The sequence below is a fragment of the Phytophthora cinnamomi genome (assembly GCF_018691715.1).
Source record: "Phytophthora cinnamomi strain GKB4 chromosome Unknown Contig76, whole genome shotgun sequence".
Taxonomy (NCBI): domain Eukaryota; phylum Oomycota; class Peronosporomycetes; order Peronosporales; family Peronosporaceae; genus Phytophthora; species Phytophthora cinnamomi.
This window is the reverse complement of record NW_027151009.1, coordinates 276,235-289,408: the sequence shown is the minus strand read 5'-3', so window position 1 is coordinate 289,408 and position 13,174 is coordinate 276,235. Positions and strand designations below refer to the sequence as shown.

At 56.0% G+C, this 13,174-nt stretch overlaps 7 protein-coding genes across 7 annotated transcripts; 4 read left to right on the top strand and 3 right to left on the bottom strand.

Moving 5' to 3' along the window:
* Positions 1 to 455: 455 nt before the first annotated feature.
* IUM83_17875 (RMD5 family protein) lies at positions 456 to 2,375 on the top strand (the record flags this gene model as incomplete). Its single annotated transcript, XM_067942843.1, has 8 exons — positions 456 to 941; positions 1,040 to 1,165; positions 1,249 to 1,349; positions 1,427 to 1,593; positions 1,675 to 1,837; positions 1,903 to 1,999; positions 2,069 to 2,226; positions 2,309 to 2,375. The coding sequence occupies 8 exons, from the start codon at positions 456 to 458 to the stop codon at positions 2,373 to 2,375; spliced, it is 1,365 nt and encodes a 454-aa protein (XP_067785762.1).
* Positions 2,376 to 2,465: 90 nt separating this feature from the next.
* On the bottom strand, positions 2,466 to 3,332 carry IUM83_17874 (SPX domain-containing protein 1; the record flags this gene model as incomplete). The annotated part of the gene is made up of 2 exons (XM_067942842.1): positions 2,466 to 3,129; positions 3,205 to 3,332. 2 exons carry the CDS (start codon positions 3,330 to 3,332, stop codon positions 2,466 to 2,468), a joined length of 792 nt encoding a protein of 263 aa, XP_067785763.1.
* Positions 3,333 to 3,485: 153 nt separating this feature from the next.
* IUM83_17873 (uncharacterized protein) lies at positions 3,486 to 3,809 on the top strand (the record flags this gene model as incomplete). Its single annotated transcript, XM_067942841.1, has 2 exons — positions 3,486 to 3,678; positions 3,754 to 3,809. The coding sequence occupies 2 exons, from the start codon at positions 3,486 to 3,488 to the stop codon at positions 3,807 to 3,809; spliced, it is 249 nt and encodes an 82-aa protein (XP_067785801.1).
* Positions 3,810 to 5,083: 1,274 nt separating this feature from the next.
* IUM83_17872 (Beta-secretase 2) lies at positions 5,084 to 6,721 on the top strand (the record flags this gene model as incomplete). Its single annotated transcript, XM_067942840.1, has 4 exons — positions 5,084 to 5,146; positions 5,211 to 5,361; positions 5,419 to 6,344; positions 6,422 to 6,721. 4 exons carry the CDS (start codon positions 5,084 to 5,086, stop codon positions 6,719 to 6,721), a joined length of 1,440 nt encoding a protein of 479 aa, XP_067785757.1.
* Positions 6,722 to 7,507: 786 nt separating this feature from the next.
* IUM83_17871 (Kazal-like serine protease inhibitor domain and phox-like domain-containing protein) lies at positions 7,508 to 8,413 on the top strand (the record flags this gene model as incomplete). The annotated part of the gene is made up of 1 exon (XM_067942839.1): positions 7,508 to 8,413. One exon carries the CDS (start codon positions 7,508 to 7,510, stop codon positions 8,411 to 8,413), a length of 906 nt encoding a protein of 301 aa, XP_067785758.1.
* A 218-nt stretch (positions 8,414 to 8,631) lies between these two features.
* Positions 8,632 to 11,043, bottom strand: IUM83_17870 (putative acyl-CoA dehydrogenase; the record flags this gene model as incomplete). Its single annotated transcript, XM_067942838.1, has 1 exon — positions 8,632 to 11,043. One exon carries the CDS (start codon positions 11,041 to 11,043, stop codon positions 8,632 to 8,634), a length of 2,412 nt encoding a protein of 803 aa, XP_067785759.1.
* A 440-nt stretch (positions 11,044 to 11,483) lies between these two features.
* On the bottom strand, positions 11,484 to 12,906 carry IUM83_17869 (Short-chain specific acyl-CoA dehydrogenase, mitochondrial precursor; the record flags this gene model as incomplete). Its single annotated transcript, XM_067942837.1, has 3 exons — positions 11,484 to 12,368; positions 12,449 to 12,746; positions 12,848 to 12,906. 3 exons carry the CDS (start codon positions 12,904 to 12,906, stop codon positions 11,484 to 11,486), a joined length of 1,242 nt encoding a protein of 413 aa, XP_067785743.1.
* Between the last annotated feature and the right edge of the window lie 268 nt (positions 12,907 to 13,174).

Sequence of the window (13,174 nt, the reverse complement as noted above, 5' to 3'; positions counted from 1 at the left end):
TGCATCCTTCACCACCTCGTCCGGCCGCTATCATTTTGATCGCGTCCAAGCGCTTGATCACGCGGCTGGCACGCGCTCTCCTGGCACGCGCGCTCCTGGCAGCGTACGCATACAGGTCGCGGTCATGCTGACGTGCACTGCGACACCACGCAGTCAGTCCGTCAGTCGGCGATGCAAAATTCGAGTACCCTGCATGTTGCACCCACATCGTACCTGTCCGAATGATAACAGTACTAGCTTGAATCCAGTCCGGTGGCGGCAGTCGTCTCGCCACAAGTTGTAGTGTTCCGTGACAGCAAGTGTACATCTGAGTATTCTCCGCAGAAAAGCTCAGAAAGCCGACTGTTCCTCCCGGCGCGGCTACTTGCAGCCGTGAAGCTCCTCCCACTGGACGCACGTCAGGCCCCACAGCAGCACACCACAGCTCGCTAGTCGCCCAGCGGAGCGGAGCCGATATGCAGGCGCTCGAGCAGGAGAGCAGGCGCGTGCTGAAGAAGCAGCGGCTGTGCGCGGCGCAGATCGACCGCCAGCTAGACGCGCTGCTGGCGCACGTGGAGACGACCAAGCAGCAGCTGGAGCAGCGGCAGAAGGAGCTCTGTCGCAAGAAGAACCGCCACTTGGAGGAGGCGCCCACCAGCTCCGCCGGCGAGGGCGAGGAAGGCAGTGGCGGCGGCAGCAACAACACTGCAGATACTACTGCACCCGCTGCAGCTACGGAGGAGGATGCGGCCAAGGCTGAAGCGTCTGGCACGCCGTGCAATACTGAGGACGCGGAGGCCAAGCAGGACGACGTGGCGGTGGAGCAGCAGGACAACGAGACGGAGTACATCGTCCGGGACTTCATCCGACGCGTGCGGCAGCTCAACGTCGAGAAGAACGTGGCGGCCGAGCTCAAGGCGATCCACGTGCTGCTGTCCAAGTACTCCAAGCAGATTGACAAGGTGGGGGGAGGTTCACACTGGCAGGACTATGCCGTAGAGATTGGTTGTTGTGTGTTCTAACTTGAAGTGGCGGGTGGGGGATCTGTTGGTGCCTACAGAACCTTTGCACGGACATCACCAAGGTCTGTCGCACCAATGAACTGGACCAGAAGCTGGTGTGTCGCCTGGTGGCGGAGTATCTTTACCAGGACGGGCAAATTGAGGCGGCGGATGTCATGTGCAAGGCAAGCATGTTGTTGACCACATGTTTTGGTTGAGTTAGTACGTGCGATTGACTTCTGTGTGCCTCTATTGTTCAATGCAACAGGAAGCGGGATTGGAGCTGCCGCCGATGTACCGTGAGTGCTTCATCGAGCTACACCAGATCTTGAAAGCAATAAATGAGCATGACATGCAACCTGCTCTTGAGTACGTTTTCTTGGAGGGCTTGCTATTTCCCTTGCCCAAGCTTAAAGTTCTTTATGTCGTGCGGTGTTACGCTACAGTTGGGCACGGAAGCACCGCAAAGAGTTAGGGAGACTCGACATCGACATTGAGTTTGAGCTCGTCCGACTCAAATACGTGGACATCCTGGAGTCTTCACCGGACATGATGGATGCAGTCAACTTCGCAAACAAGGAACTTCCGTATTTCCACCAGACACACGCCGAAGGTAAACTTGCCATTCGATGGATTCGCTGCTGCTGCTGCTGGTGCTCATTTTGTTCGTATGCTTCACTGTACTGTTGAACAGAGGTGGGCGTCTTGATGAGCTGTGTGCTGTATAAGGGAAAACTGGAAGAATCTCCGTACAAGAAGCTTTTTAACGACGATCGATGGGACGAAATCCACGACGCTGTCATCCGGGCATGCTGCCGTCTTCGTCGTGTTCCGTATCGATCCTACCTCGAAACATGGTGCGGTGTTTAGCTCACGATGTTTCTTAATGTGACATTCTAGTGATCCTAACTATTCATTTTAGTCTGTCAGCAGGCGTATCTGCACTGCCTGCCATGCGCAAGCTTGTGTCCGTCATGGATAGCAAGTTGGCTGACTGGAATAGCATGGAGGAGCTCCCTGTAAGTAGATCCAACATGTACTGCCAAGTGCGTGGCCGTTTTACTCACCTATGTCAATTTGCCTCGCAGGTTGAAATCCCGATCGCGAAAGATCTTCGCTTCCACAACGTGTTCTCCTGTCCGGTGTCCAAGGAAGAAAGCACACCCGAGAACCCACCAATTCTACTGAAGTGCGGCCATGTAATTTGCCGCTCATGTGTCAAGCGCTTTTCCTACAACATGACTCGGTTTGTTGGTCTTTGTAATTGAGGGGTATGGATTGAACGCTAATCGTGTGTTTTGTGACTGCTACCCCGTAAAACGCAACAGACGATTCAAGTGCCCCACCTGTCCTGTTGAGCAAACGGAAAGTGAAACCCGAACGCTTTTCTTCTAGAGTCTACCATTTTGACCTCTTGAGCTCGTTGAATGAGTGCCTGCAGCTTTGCAGCTTGCGCGTATCCCATACCTTCATTGATTATCTGCGCTACGCGAGTCGGAAGCGCTTCTCGAATATATCCATATCCGTCACGCTGTTTCTCTTGTTGCAGTTACTGTTCTTGTTTTGTGTCTTCTTCGGCTTGATCTTGAAGTAACCCTCGGTGCTGCGGTGGCCTTGAGCTTCTCCGTGACCCCTGCTCTTCGGTGTGCGGGAGTATGGCGCCGTTGCAACCACCTTCCTCTGTGGGACCTGTTCTCGTCGTTGTTGATTTCCCTGGCGCCGGAGACGCCCCACGTCCTTCTTCAACGCTTCAATTTCATGTGCCATGTCATTTACTTGGTTCTGTAGAGACTCTAAGTCACCCTGCTGGTCACTGATGAGGCTTGTCATCGCGTTGATCACATTGGCTACGTCCCGTTCGTGTCGAGCTTGGTACTGTTTGTTTTGATGGAGCTCGTGGCGCACACGCATCAAGGTGCGCAGGTGCTGCTGCGGCGACTGGCTTCTCGCTGGAGACTTGCATAAGTCTTGAGAGTTCGGTGGCGAGGTTCGCGCTGACGCCTGGGAGGAGCAGCTGATATGCTGCGGCTGCAAGCCCCCGCCCAAAAACTCTTGCTCATGGCCGCGATGGGTTTTCCCCTTCTGATGAGTAATCCAGGAGGCTAGGGAATAGCTGTTCATCGCCTTCAGCGTCAGCGTCGTGTTGCACCTAGTCACAAACATGAAAATAGCCCCATCCTACCATCAGCTGAAGTGTTTTTGAGCCGGCAATCGAGTTCGGTACCATTTGCAGTGGATCCAGGAGCCTTTGCGGAGATCGAGTCCGCCCACGGCTGCGTCAGTGATCACCCTCCTCTCGTAGTCGTAGACCTCGGGTGGCCAGCACGCAGGAGCGTCGCGTTTCCTGCTCATAGCCTCGGCGTCTCCCCTCTTGCTGCCTCGGCCGCAAAATGCGGAATGAGGACTCAACTTCAACTTCCGAGTCAGAGTGATGGTCACCACTTCAACATGTGGCCAGAGGTTCAGAAGACCCCTGCGGCTTAACCGACCGTTGGTATAATAGAAATGGCCGCAGCGGCGGAGGAGACGCACAGCTCCTTGAGCTTGGCGCAGGTGGAGGAGGAACTGCGTAGTGCGGAGGCCTACCTGACAGCAAGCGAGGTGCTGCCACGATCTCTTGCAGGTGCTATCCATGAGACCTTTGAAGACGAGGCTGATGTGAGGGAGTGGCCACGACGAAACGAACCGGGGCTGGAACGTGGTCAGTGCTGTTCACGGAAAACTCGCTGCTATGAGAAGATTGTTCTAGGCTGACTGTGTGCGCTACTTGCAGAAGATTCCAACTTCCGCCGGAAACTGAAGACGCGGCCGGTTCTGTCGGTGTGTTGAGCATGAGATTCGTGTGAAGAAGGTACTTGCAGTGGACTTATATGTCAGATTTGTTGGTTCTGTCGCTGCAGGAAGAACGGCGACGTGAGATATTAGCGAAACTATCTTCCGAGCGACAGGCTGCTTTACATGGTCGCCACGTCGGCGAAGTTGATACAGATACCCTGGCTGAAAATGCAATCGGAGAGACTTCGCAGCAGAAAGATTGGCTTGTGTCTGATCCTGGTGAGAAGAAGTACAGGACACCAGAGGAGCGCCACCAACTCATTCAGAGGTTGCTTGGTGACAGAGCGATGGGTATTACTCCAGAACCGGCTGATGTGCATGACAAGTATTTTGAAGTGTCTCCAATTCACCCTGGCGAAAGTGGTCGGGAAGAGGAACTGCATGAAGGTTTTGGACAGGAATCGAACGGGTACAGCGGTGTACCAAGCGCAGAGTCTGACGATGACGACGAGATTTACTATGCGTCAGACATACTTGACAATGTGACTGCTGCTGATATCCAACCTAGGTCGAAACTTGATTTCATTTACGAAGGGGAGGTCGTGGACCAAATGCCAGACCCTGAGCCTTCTCTTCACTCGTCACCAATTGTGGTGCAGGCATCAGTGCTGCAGACAAACACTGATGAAGAGAAGCAAGGACTGGAGCCGTCGACATTGTTTTCGAAATTGTTGGGGAAAGACAAAGAGACGGAAAATATATTTCACGACACACGTGCTCATCAATCCTCCAAGGGTGGTCAACAGTATGCCGATGAACCATGGTACTCAACTGACGAATTCCAGGGCAAATCCTTTGACCCCAAAGCAAATGTTGCGAGTGTCGATCAAACTCAAGTTTCAACGAGAAAGCCATTGAGTCGAATCGATTACTTGGCCCAGCCTCGAAATCAAACCTTCGTAGAACGTGAAAAACAGCGTCTTCTGCTAGAGATGGAGCAGCTCCGCGAGTGCACGTTCCATCCAAATGTATTGAAGCCCCCTCAATCTATATCTAAAGCGAAGAGTGTGAATTCGGCTGGTCGACCCGGCGGCACAGCTGAATTCCAGTGGCTAACACTAAGCCCACGCCAGAAGATTTTTAGGCGAGATGAAAATTTACGCTCAAACAAGGAATGCAATGAAGTTGATAGCCACAACGTGATCCAAAGGCTACATCTGGATGGCACAGCACGCTATGACGCTCGAGAACGCGCCCGGGAAGCTCTTGAAGATCAGCAACTACAAGAGTGTACGTTCAAACCAAAGATTAACTCGACATCGAAGTCGATGTTCAGTATGGTTGATTACAAACCAATTTATCACCGCGTCTCGGATCTTCAAAGAGCAAAGGTACTGTATATTTCACTGATGTCCTGGGCTTTAACGTTTCTAATCAAGTATTGTACGCCCTTAGGCCGAATACATCGAGCGCATCCGTGAGCAGCTTGACCTGGAAGAATACGGCCCTCTATCGTTCACTCCCATGATAAATCCCAAAAGCAGGGAAATCGCTACCAACAAGTTGGCGGAAAGAGAAACGGATGCCTTCATCCAAGCTAGGGTTGGTAAGCCTAGATCTCACAAGGTGACTGAGCGTTTGGCTGAAGATGCTGATGCTATAGCGGAGAGAAGATTGGCCACTCAGGAGTACTTCGATATGCTGAACGAGCAGCCGTTTGCACCAAAGATTAGTGAGACGTCAAAACGAATCGTGGAGCAAAAACCAGAATTTAAGATGGACTTTGTTGCGCGCCAGCAATACTTCCAATGTCGCGACCAAGAAAAGTTGGAAGCACTTGAAGGGGTTTGCGATATGGACTATGCTCGGGGAGAGCGATTGACGTTCAAGCCTGATATTGGAAATGCAGAAGGCGTTCTCAAGCAATTGCGGCCTGATCGGTGCACCGAGAGCAGCCAGCAACAGCTCTACCGTCTTACGTATAATGACCAACGAGAAGTGGAATTGAAGAAGCAGCGTTTGAGGGAGGAGCAGTACGCACAGTTCACATTCAAACCAGAAATTAACCCTGTATCGAAGGCGCTAGGCAGGTCGTCCACCCTTGACGAGCTTTCTCATCCTGTCCGTGATATTCAGCAAGACGCCCCAGCCTCTAAACGCTCGTCACCGCAAGAGCGCAGAAGTCCAGGTGATTCACCAGCATCGAGGGTTGCTTTGCGGCAGTATTTTGCCAATAAGCGTTTTCGGTCCCGCGTGGCTCTTGAGATGGAGGAAGCAAGTAAAGCTGAATGCACTTTTCAGCCCACCTTGATTGCCTCCAAGAATCGCAATGGCAGTGTCAATACGAACAAGCTCTACAGTAGAGAACCGCGGTCTAGAACAAAGCTGGAGTGGCATTCGGAGAACTTGCTTCATCTTATTGAGGCAGAGCGTCAGAAAAAAGCAGATGAGATTGAGGCAAAGCGGAACGCCCAAGAGCTAAAGGAGCTTGAAGAATGCACTTTCCGCCCCAACCTGCAAAAGCCAAGGCGAAGAGCTAACTCGGCTAAGGGATCCCCCTCCCCACCACGGGACTCCGACGCTGACGATGTACGTATGAACTTGTATAACCCTTACTTGCCGTTGAGTATGTCTCTTATGTTGTGAATGTTTAACCCCAATAACAGAAACCGGTGATCGTTCGTGGACTTGGGCGGTTCCTCGAGCTCCGACAACTAGCTCGAAAACAGCAAGCAGAGCAAAAGCAGCGCGAGCAGAAAGTATTTGCGCCGAACACATCCTACGAGCCGCGTAGCTATACAGTACCGAAGCCATTCAAGTTGTCGGAAAGCAGCAAAGACTCCATTCGGCGGCGGCTGAAGGTCCGCGAAGACATGCGAGCCAAAGAGCGCGAAGAATGCACTTTCAAACCGCAGACTGTGTCATCGCAGAGTCGGCGTGTGCTACAGAATATGCTAAACAACTAACAAGTGAGTGGCGTCTGCTATAATTCTCCAGTAGGCATATCTAAGAGCGTTGGACAGCCATGCATCGTTCGTGATGAACTTCTTCAAACGCGCTCGACGATCTCTGCCGCGGGAATTCTGGCAGTTCCCGCTGGCGATGGGCTCGTATCACTGATTTGGTCTCAGATGTGGCGCCAGTCATCGCGGCAGCCACCTTCCTTCAAAGGCCTTTTTGCATGCAGCCCAACCCGCACAGCATAGCACACGACAAAGAGAGCCGCAGACCGCCGCCGCACATTTACATGTACAATTGCATGGGTCGCCGCTGACGCGGGAAGCAAAAGCACTGGCGCTGGAAACAGAGGAGGATTCGTCCAACAAGGGCGATGTGCAAGCGTGCAGCGCCGGGCGCAAGAAAAAGAATCCAACTTGTTTTCACTATACTAACATACTTAGATCCAGTTTGGTTCTTTTTCCTGAAAGCTCCTTGTGATTGGTCGGTGGGAACGTACGTTTCTGGACCTGTCGCACTCGCCCATCACCACCGACACTGACTGCATATTATTTAATCTCACAGGCTACCACAATGAACGGGGTCAGTACTACTTTTCTACGTTTAAATACAAAATCGAACATAAGCAACACCAGTGCATTTGACAAAATCAGTATAGACAGGGTTGAAGGCCGCCGCGCCTTCGGCGAGTCCCGCGCGTGTCGCCGCCGCCGATATGGCCTCACTTCGCAATCTGCCACCTTCGTCTCAAGTGGCTCCGCTTCAGCCCCTCGCCTCGCCATTCCAGCGCCACGATGCCGTCCCGATCTCCGCTCGCCTCCACCTCCTGCGTGAGCGCGACGCCCCCGCCGCTCGCCATCGACGAGCTCAACGGCCCGGCCCGCCGCCTACTCAAGGCGCGCCACCACGACATGGACAAGATGCAGATCGAGACCGACGCGCTCACAGCCATGCTGCACGCCGAAGCAATCAAGTTCACGGTGTACAAGCTGCAGATCCGCAGCACCGCGCGCTTCGTGGACGCCGGCGAGTGGATGCTCATCAAGCGCTACTCCGAGTTCTTCTACTTCCGCCAGACGCTGCTCAAGCTGCTCCAGAAGTGGGATCTGCACTTCCGCGACGACGCCAAGAGGCTGCAGTGCAAGGAGTTCGCGCTCGCGACGGCGCTGCTGCTGCCGGCCCTCGAGATCCCCACGTTTCCGCGCAAGCACATGCGTTGCGACACCGCAGCCATCGTCAGCGAGCGCCGCACGAAGCTGCAGAGTTTCGTGCGCAAGATGCTGGACACGTACACGGACATCTCCGTGTTCCTGCACGACACCCAGTCGAGAAGCACCCGAGCGTTCTCGAACCTCAGCGAGGTCCTTGAGGTGCTTGAGGAGTTCCTGGATATCCCCCAGCAGCAGAAGGAGATCAACCGCCGCCAAACCGCTGCTGTGTTGGCACTTGAGGACGTTGAAGTTGAGTCTAGTTCTACGTCGGACTGCAAGGACCGGACGTGCTGCATCTGTTTGGATGACTACGACTCGGAGGATGAAGAGTCTGAAGTCGCGGACAACAGGATGGTGAGGCTCCCGTGCTGTCACCAGTTCCATGAAGACTGCGTCATTGACTGGTTCAACACTAGCACTACGTGTCCGCTGTGCAGGAAACCGGCATACACGGATGAGCAGTGGTCGTTCGATGTATCTATCCACTAAGTATCTAATGCAGCAGCACGCTGTCAATCAATCAATAACTGTACATGCCGATTTCGTTTGAACACTACACGCCACTCGATCGGCACTAGCAACGCGAGTCTTAGCGTCACGCAGAACTTCACTGCACTGCCTTTTCCCTCTGGACGTCACCACGCTCAATATGCCTTGTACATGTACATTGACACTCATTATTCATTGTTTTCAACTCTCCACTGCGCCTACAACTTCGACAGACTCAGCTCAAGCTTCGCGATGGTACGCATGTGCACCTCGTCCGGTCCGTCGGCGATACGGAGCGTCCGGAGAGCAGTGTACAAGTATGACAAGATGAAGTCCTGGCCCACACCAGCTGCGCCGTGGAGCTGGATGGCGCGGTCGCACACGTCCAGCGCCATGTTAGGCGCCACGATCTTGATCATCGCGATGGCCTGCTGGGCGACCTTGTTTCCTCGCTTGTCCATCTGATGCGCGGCCTGCAGTGTGAGCAGACGTGCGCTGTCCAGCTCGCAGCGCGACTTAGCAATCTGAGAGCACACGAGCGGGTTCTCAGCCAGCAGTTGTTTGAAAGCCGTACGTGTCTTGGCGCGCTGCACCATCAACTCGAGGCAGCGCTCCGCCGCGCCGATCGCACGCATGCAGTGGTGGATCCGACCCGGTCCGAGACGCGCCTGGGCGATCTCGAAACCGCGGCCCTCACCAAGCAAGATGTTGCTGAATGGGACGCGAACGTCCTTGAACAGCATCTCCATGTGGCCATGAGGTGCATCGTCGTAGCCAAAGACATGCATGGGCTTCACGATCTGCACGCCCGGCGCGTCCATCGGAACAAGGATCATCGACTGTTGCTTGAACACACTCTCCTTAGCCCTCTCTGGGTGCTTGCCCATGAGCACAATGATCTTGCAGCGTGGGTCACCCGCTCCGGAGATGTAGAACTTGTGGCCGTTGATCACATACTCCTGGCGCTCTTCATCGCGGACGATACTCGTCTCAATGTTGGTAGCATCGGAAGACGCCACGCGCTTCTCAGTCATAGCGAAGCACGAGCGGATTTCGCCCTTGAGCAGTGGCACAAGCCACTGGTGTTTCTGCTCCACCGTGCAGAAGCGCGTAAGGATCTCCATATTGCCTGTGTCTGGCGCGGAGCAGTTGAAAACCTCCGGCGCCAGCACAATTGACCTACCCATCACCTCGCACATGAGCCCGTACTCGAGGTTCGTCAGGTCTCCGCCATAGTTGACATCCGGTCCCTTACCATCCAGCGCTGGTACCACACACTCGGGCAGGAAAAGGTTCCAGAGTCCCAACGCCATGGCCTCCGCCTTGAGTTCCTCAACAATGGGCGGCACTACGTCCCAGACGCGCCCTTGTTCGCGTGCCTTGGCAATTTGCTCAAGATGCACGTGCTCGGCCGGGTACACGCGAGTCTGGCAGAACTTGAGCAGCTTCTTGTAAATCTGCAGTGCATGCGGACGGATCGGGAACGGTAGAATATGTTCCAGCTCGGGCTCCGGGTAGATGTCAGCGGACGCGTCCATAATGTCGTCACTCATGGCCAGCAGTCGATCCATCGTCGTCTTCGCACACGCGGCGTTGGCCGACGAGGCGTTGCCCAGCAGTGCACGCGCGTACACCCCGTGGCAGATGGCTGCAAACCTGTACACGACTATGCCCATGAAGAAGTTCCACGTCTGCGTGTTGAGCGGGAAGCGCTTAGCCCGACGGCAGTACCCGAGCAACAGGTCGCTCTCCGACGGGATGCCCAGCTTCTTCAAATGAGCATCAGCGAGGCCCGGCGTCATGATCGTGTTCGAGTTGTCGATGGGCAGTCTGTACGCCGAGGTGAGCGTAGCCACGTCCGCGAACGGGTTGCCGATCGTGCACAGCTCCCAGTCCAGGATGGCGAGCACCCTTGGCTCTGTGGGGTGGAAGATCATGTTGTCGATGCGGAAGTCTCCGTGGACTATACTGGCGCCTGCGTCCTGGGCATTGGCCGTGGCCTTCTCGGCGTCGTCTGCGTTCTGCTCCAGCCAGTGCTGCAGCTGCGCCATCTTGGGGTTGTCCTTCACGCCCGCCTCGGCGAACACCTTCTGGCCGCCCTGCACCTGGCGGCTCCAGCGCGCCACCACGCGGTGGCAGTACTTCTCCGGCCGGCCGAAGTCCGCCAGCCCGAGCTTCCTGTAGTCCAGCTCGTGCAGCTTGACCAGCGCGTCCACCGCCGAGCTGTACATGGCGTAGCGGTACATGGGCTTGACGCCGGGCAGCGACGGGTCCTGGAAGATGCGGCCGTGCACGTACTCCATGAGGTAGAAGGCCGTGCCGATGACCTTGGTGTCCTCGCACAGCAGCACGGCGCGCGGCACGGGCACCTCCGTGTGCTCCAGCGCCTCCAGCACGCGGAACTCGCGCTCCACGGCGTGCGCGGACGGCAGGATATGGCCGTGCGGCTTCTTGCGCAGCACCCACTTGGCGCCCGAGCCGCCCATGGTCACGAGGTACGTGGGGTTGGACTGGCCGTGCTGGAACTGGCGGATGGACGCGATGGCGCCGTGCGACGCGCCCAGGCGCGAGTGGATGTAGGCCTCCAGCGCGGGCGCGTCCAGCGCCTGGCGAACGTCTTGCACCGTCATGGCGAGGAGAGAGAGAGGCGAGGGGAGCGCTTGAGCAACACCGGGACGATCTCGGAATGAAGTCGGTCGCTTGACTGCTGAGGATACACCTGCGAGAACGAATAGTTTTGGGAACACTGGTGCATGTGTGGTGTTAAAGGGTGTCACGATAAAAGAACATGTTTTGTATGTTTACACTGTATACAGTGCAGGAGGTATCTGGTCTCGCAGGTGCGGCGTTGTCGCGTAAACGGCCAACTTCAACGTGAAGTGCTCGCGGAGCTTGCTTACGTCGAATGGCGGGAAGGCCGAGACTGACGTGAGCTTTGGTGGGCATGGCTGGGCTTGAAGGATACATGTATTACTGTACTGCAAGTGCGGTTGTTTGTTGACATTTAGTTGGATTCGTTACGAATGCATACTTCGCTAGCTAGAGCTGCTGGCTGCTCGCAGCCGTTTAGTTAGTTGGTCTCGTTGAACTCCTTGTTGAGCGCGCCGCCGATGACCAGGTGCATGATCTCGGACGTGCCTTCGTAGATCTCCGTGATGCGCGCGTCGCGGTAGTGGCGCTCCGCAGGCATCTCCGACACGTAGCCCATGCCGCCGAGCACCTGGATGGCCTGGTGTGAGCACATCGTGGCAGCCTCCGAGGCCTTGAGCTTCGCCATCGCCGCCAGCTTGGTAAACGGTCGGCCGGCGTCCTTCTCCGCGGCAGCCTTCCACGTCAACAGACGCGCGGCCTCGATCTCCGTGGCCATCGTGGACAGCTTCGTCTGGATGATGGGGTTCTTGGCCAGAGGCACGCCGAACGTCTTGCGGGTCTGCGCGTACGCGATAGCGCAGTCGAACGACGCCTGGGCAATGCCCAGCGCCTGCGACGCAATGCCAATGCGCCCCGAGTCCAGCGTGATCATCGCGATCTTGAATCCGTCGCCCTCCTTGCCGATCAGGTTCTCCTTCGGGATCTCGACGTCCTCGAAGATGAGGTTGCCCGTGCTGGAGCCGCGAATGCCGAGCTTGTCCTCCTTCTTGCCCAGTGAGAAGCCCGGAGCGTCGGTCGGCACGAGGAAGGCGCTGATACCCTTGTGCTTGAGGGACTTGTCCGTCGTGGCGAACACAATAGCCTGGTCGGCGTCGTGGGCGTTGGTGATCCACGCCTTGGTGCCGTTCAGCACGTAGCCCTTGTCCGTAACGCGGGCCGTGGTCGAGGCGGCTCCAGCGTCACTGCCATTGCCAGGCTCACTGAGTCCGAAGCAGCCCAGCTTCTCTCCGCTGGCGAAGGGCGTGAGGTGCTTCTCCTTCTGCTCGGGCGTGCCGAACTTCTCCAGCGGCGCGCAGTACAGCGACTGCAGCAACACCAAGCACCAAACCCCGTCAGCTTCTCCCTTCCTCCTCCACAAGCTACTAAAATGCTGGGGCGACTCACGTTGTTGACGGACATGATGACGCCCGCAGTCGCGCAGCCCCGACTGATCTCCTCCATGGCGATGGCGTAGGCCAGGTAGTCCAGGCCCGCGCCGCCGTACTGCTCGTCGATGGCGACGCCCATGAGCCCCATCTCGCCCAGCTCCTTGACCTGCTGGGCGGGGAACCTGTGCTCCTTGTCGACGTCTCCGGCGATGGGCTTGAGGTTCTTGGCCGCGTACTGCACGCACATGTCGCGCAGCATCGAGTGCTCCTCCGGCAGCGTGGACAGGAAGCCGAAGTTGCGCGATTGCGAGCGTCTGCAGAGCCACAGCACGAAAGTCGCGTTAGCGCGGGCAATTGCTCATATTTTGAGGCCGGGAAAGCCGGACAATGTAGGTGAGACGCAGGAGACACGTACGCGTGCTTGAGCACGGAGGTGGAGGCCGCGGCGGCGCGCTGCAGAGGCTTGGAGAACATGATCCGGTGGAGCGTGTGCGGGCGGCGGCGAAAGGTGCTGAATGGGGTTGAATCAACGTCAGAGGATCACTCGAGCCCCGCTTCTGAAGTTCGGCGATCTAATGCTGTCTTGCAGGTAATCGCTGTATGGATCTGAAGAGGTGACGACACCGGGTGGGGAATTGGCTGTGCTCTGCAAAGTTGAAGTTAAAACATAATAATAGACGGGGATCGGAAACGAAAGGGATATGCCTGCACCACGTCGGATCGCCGGGAAAATGTCCACGTG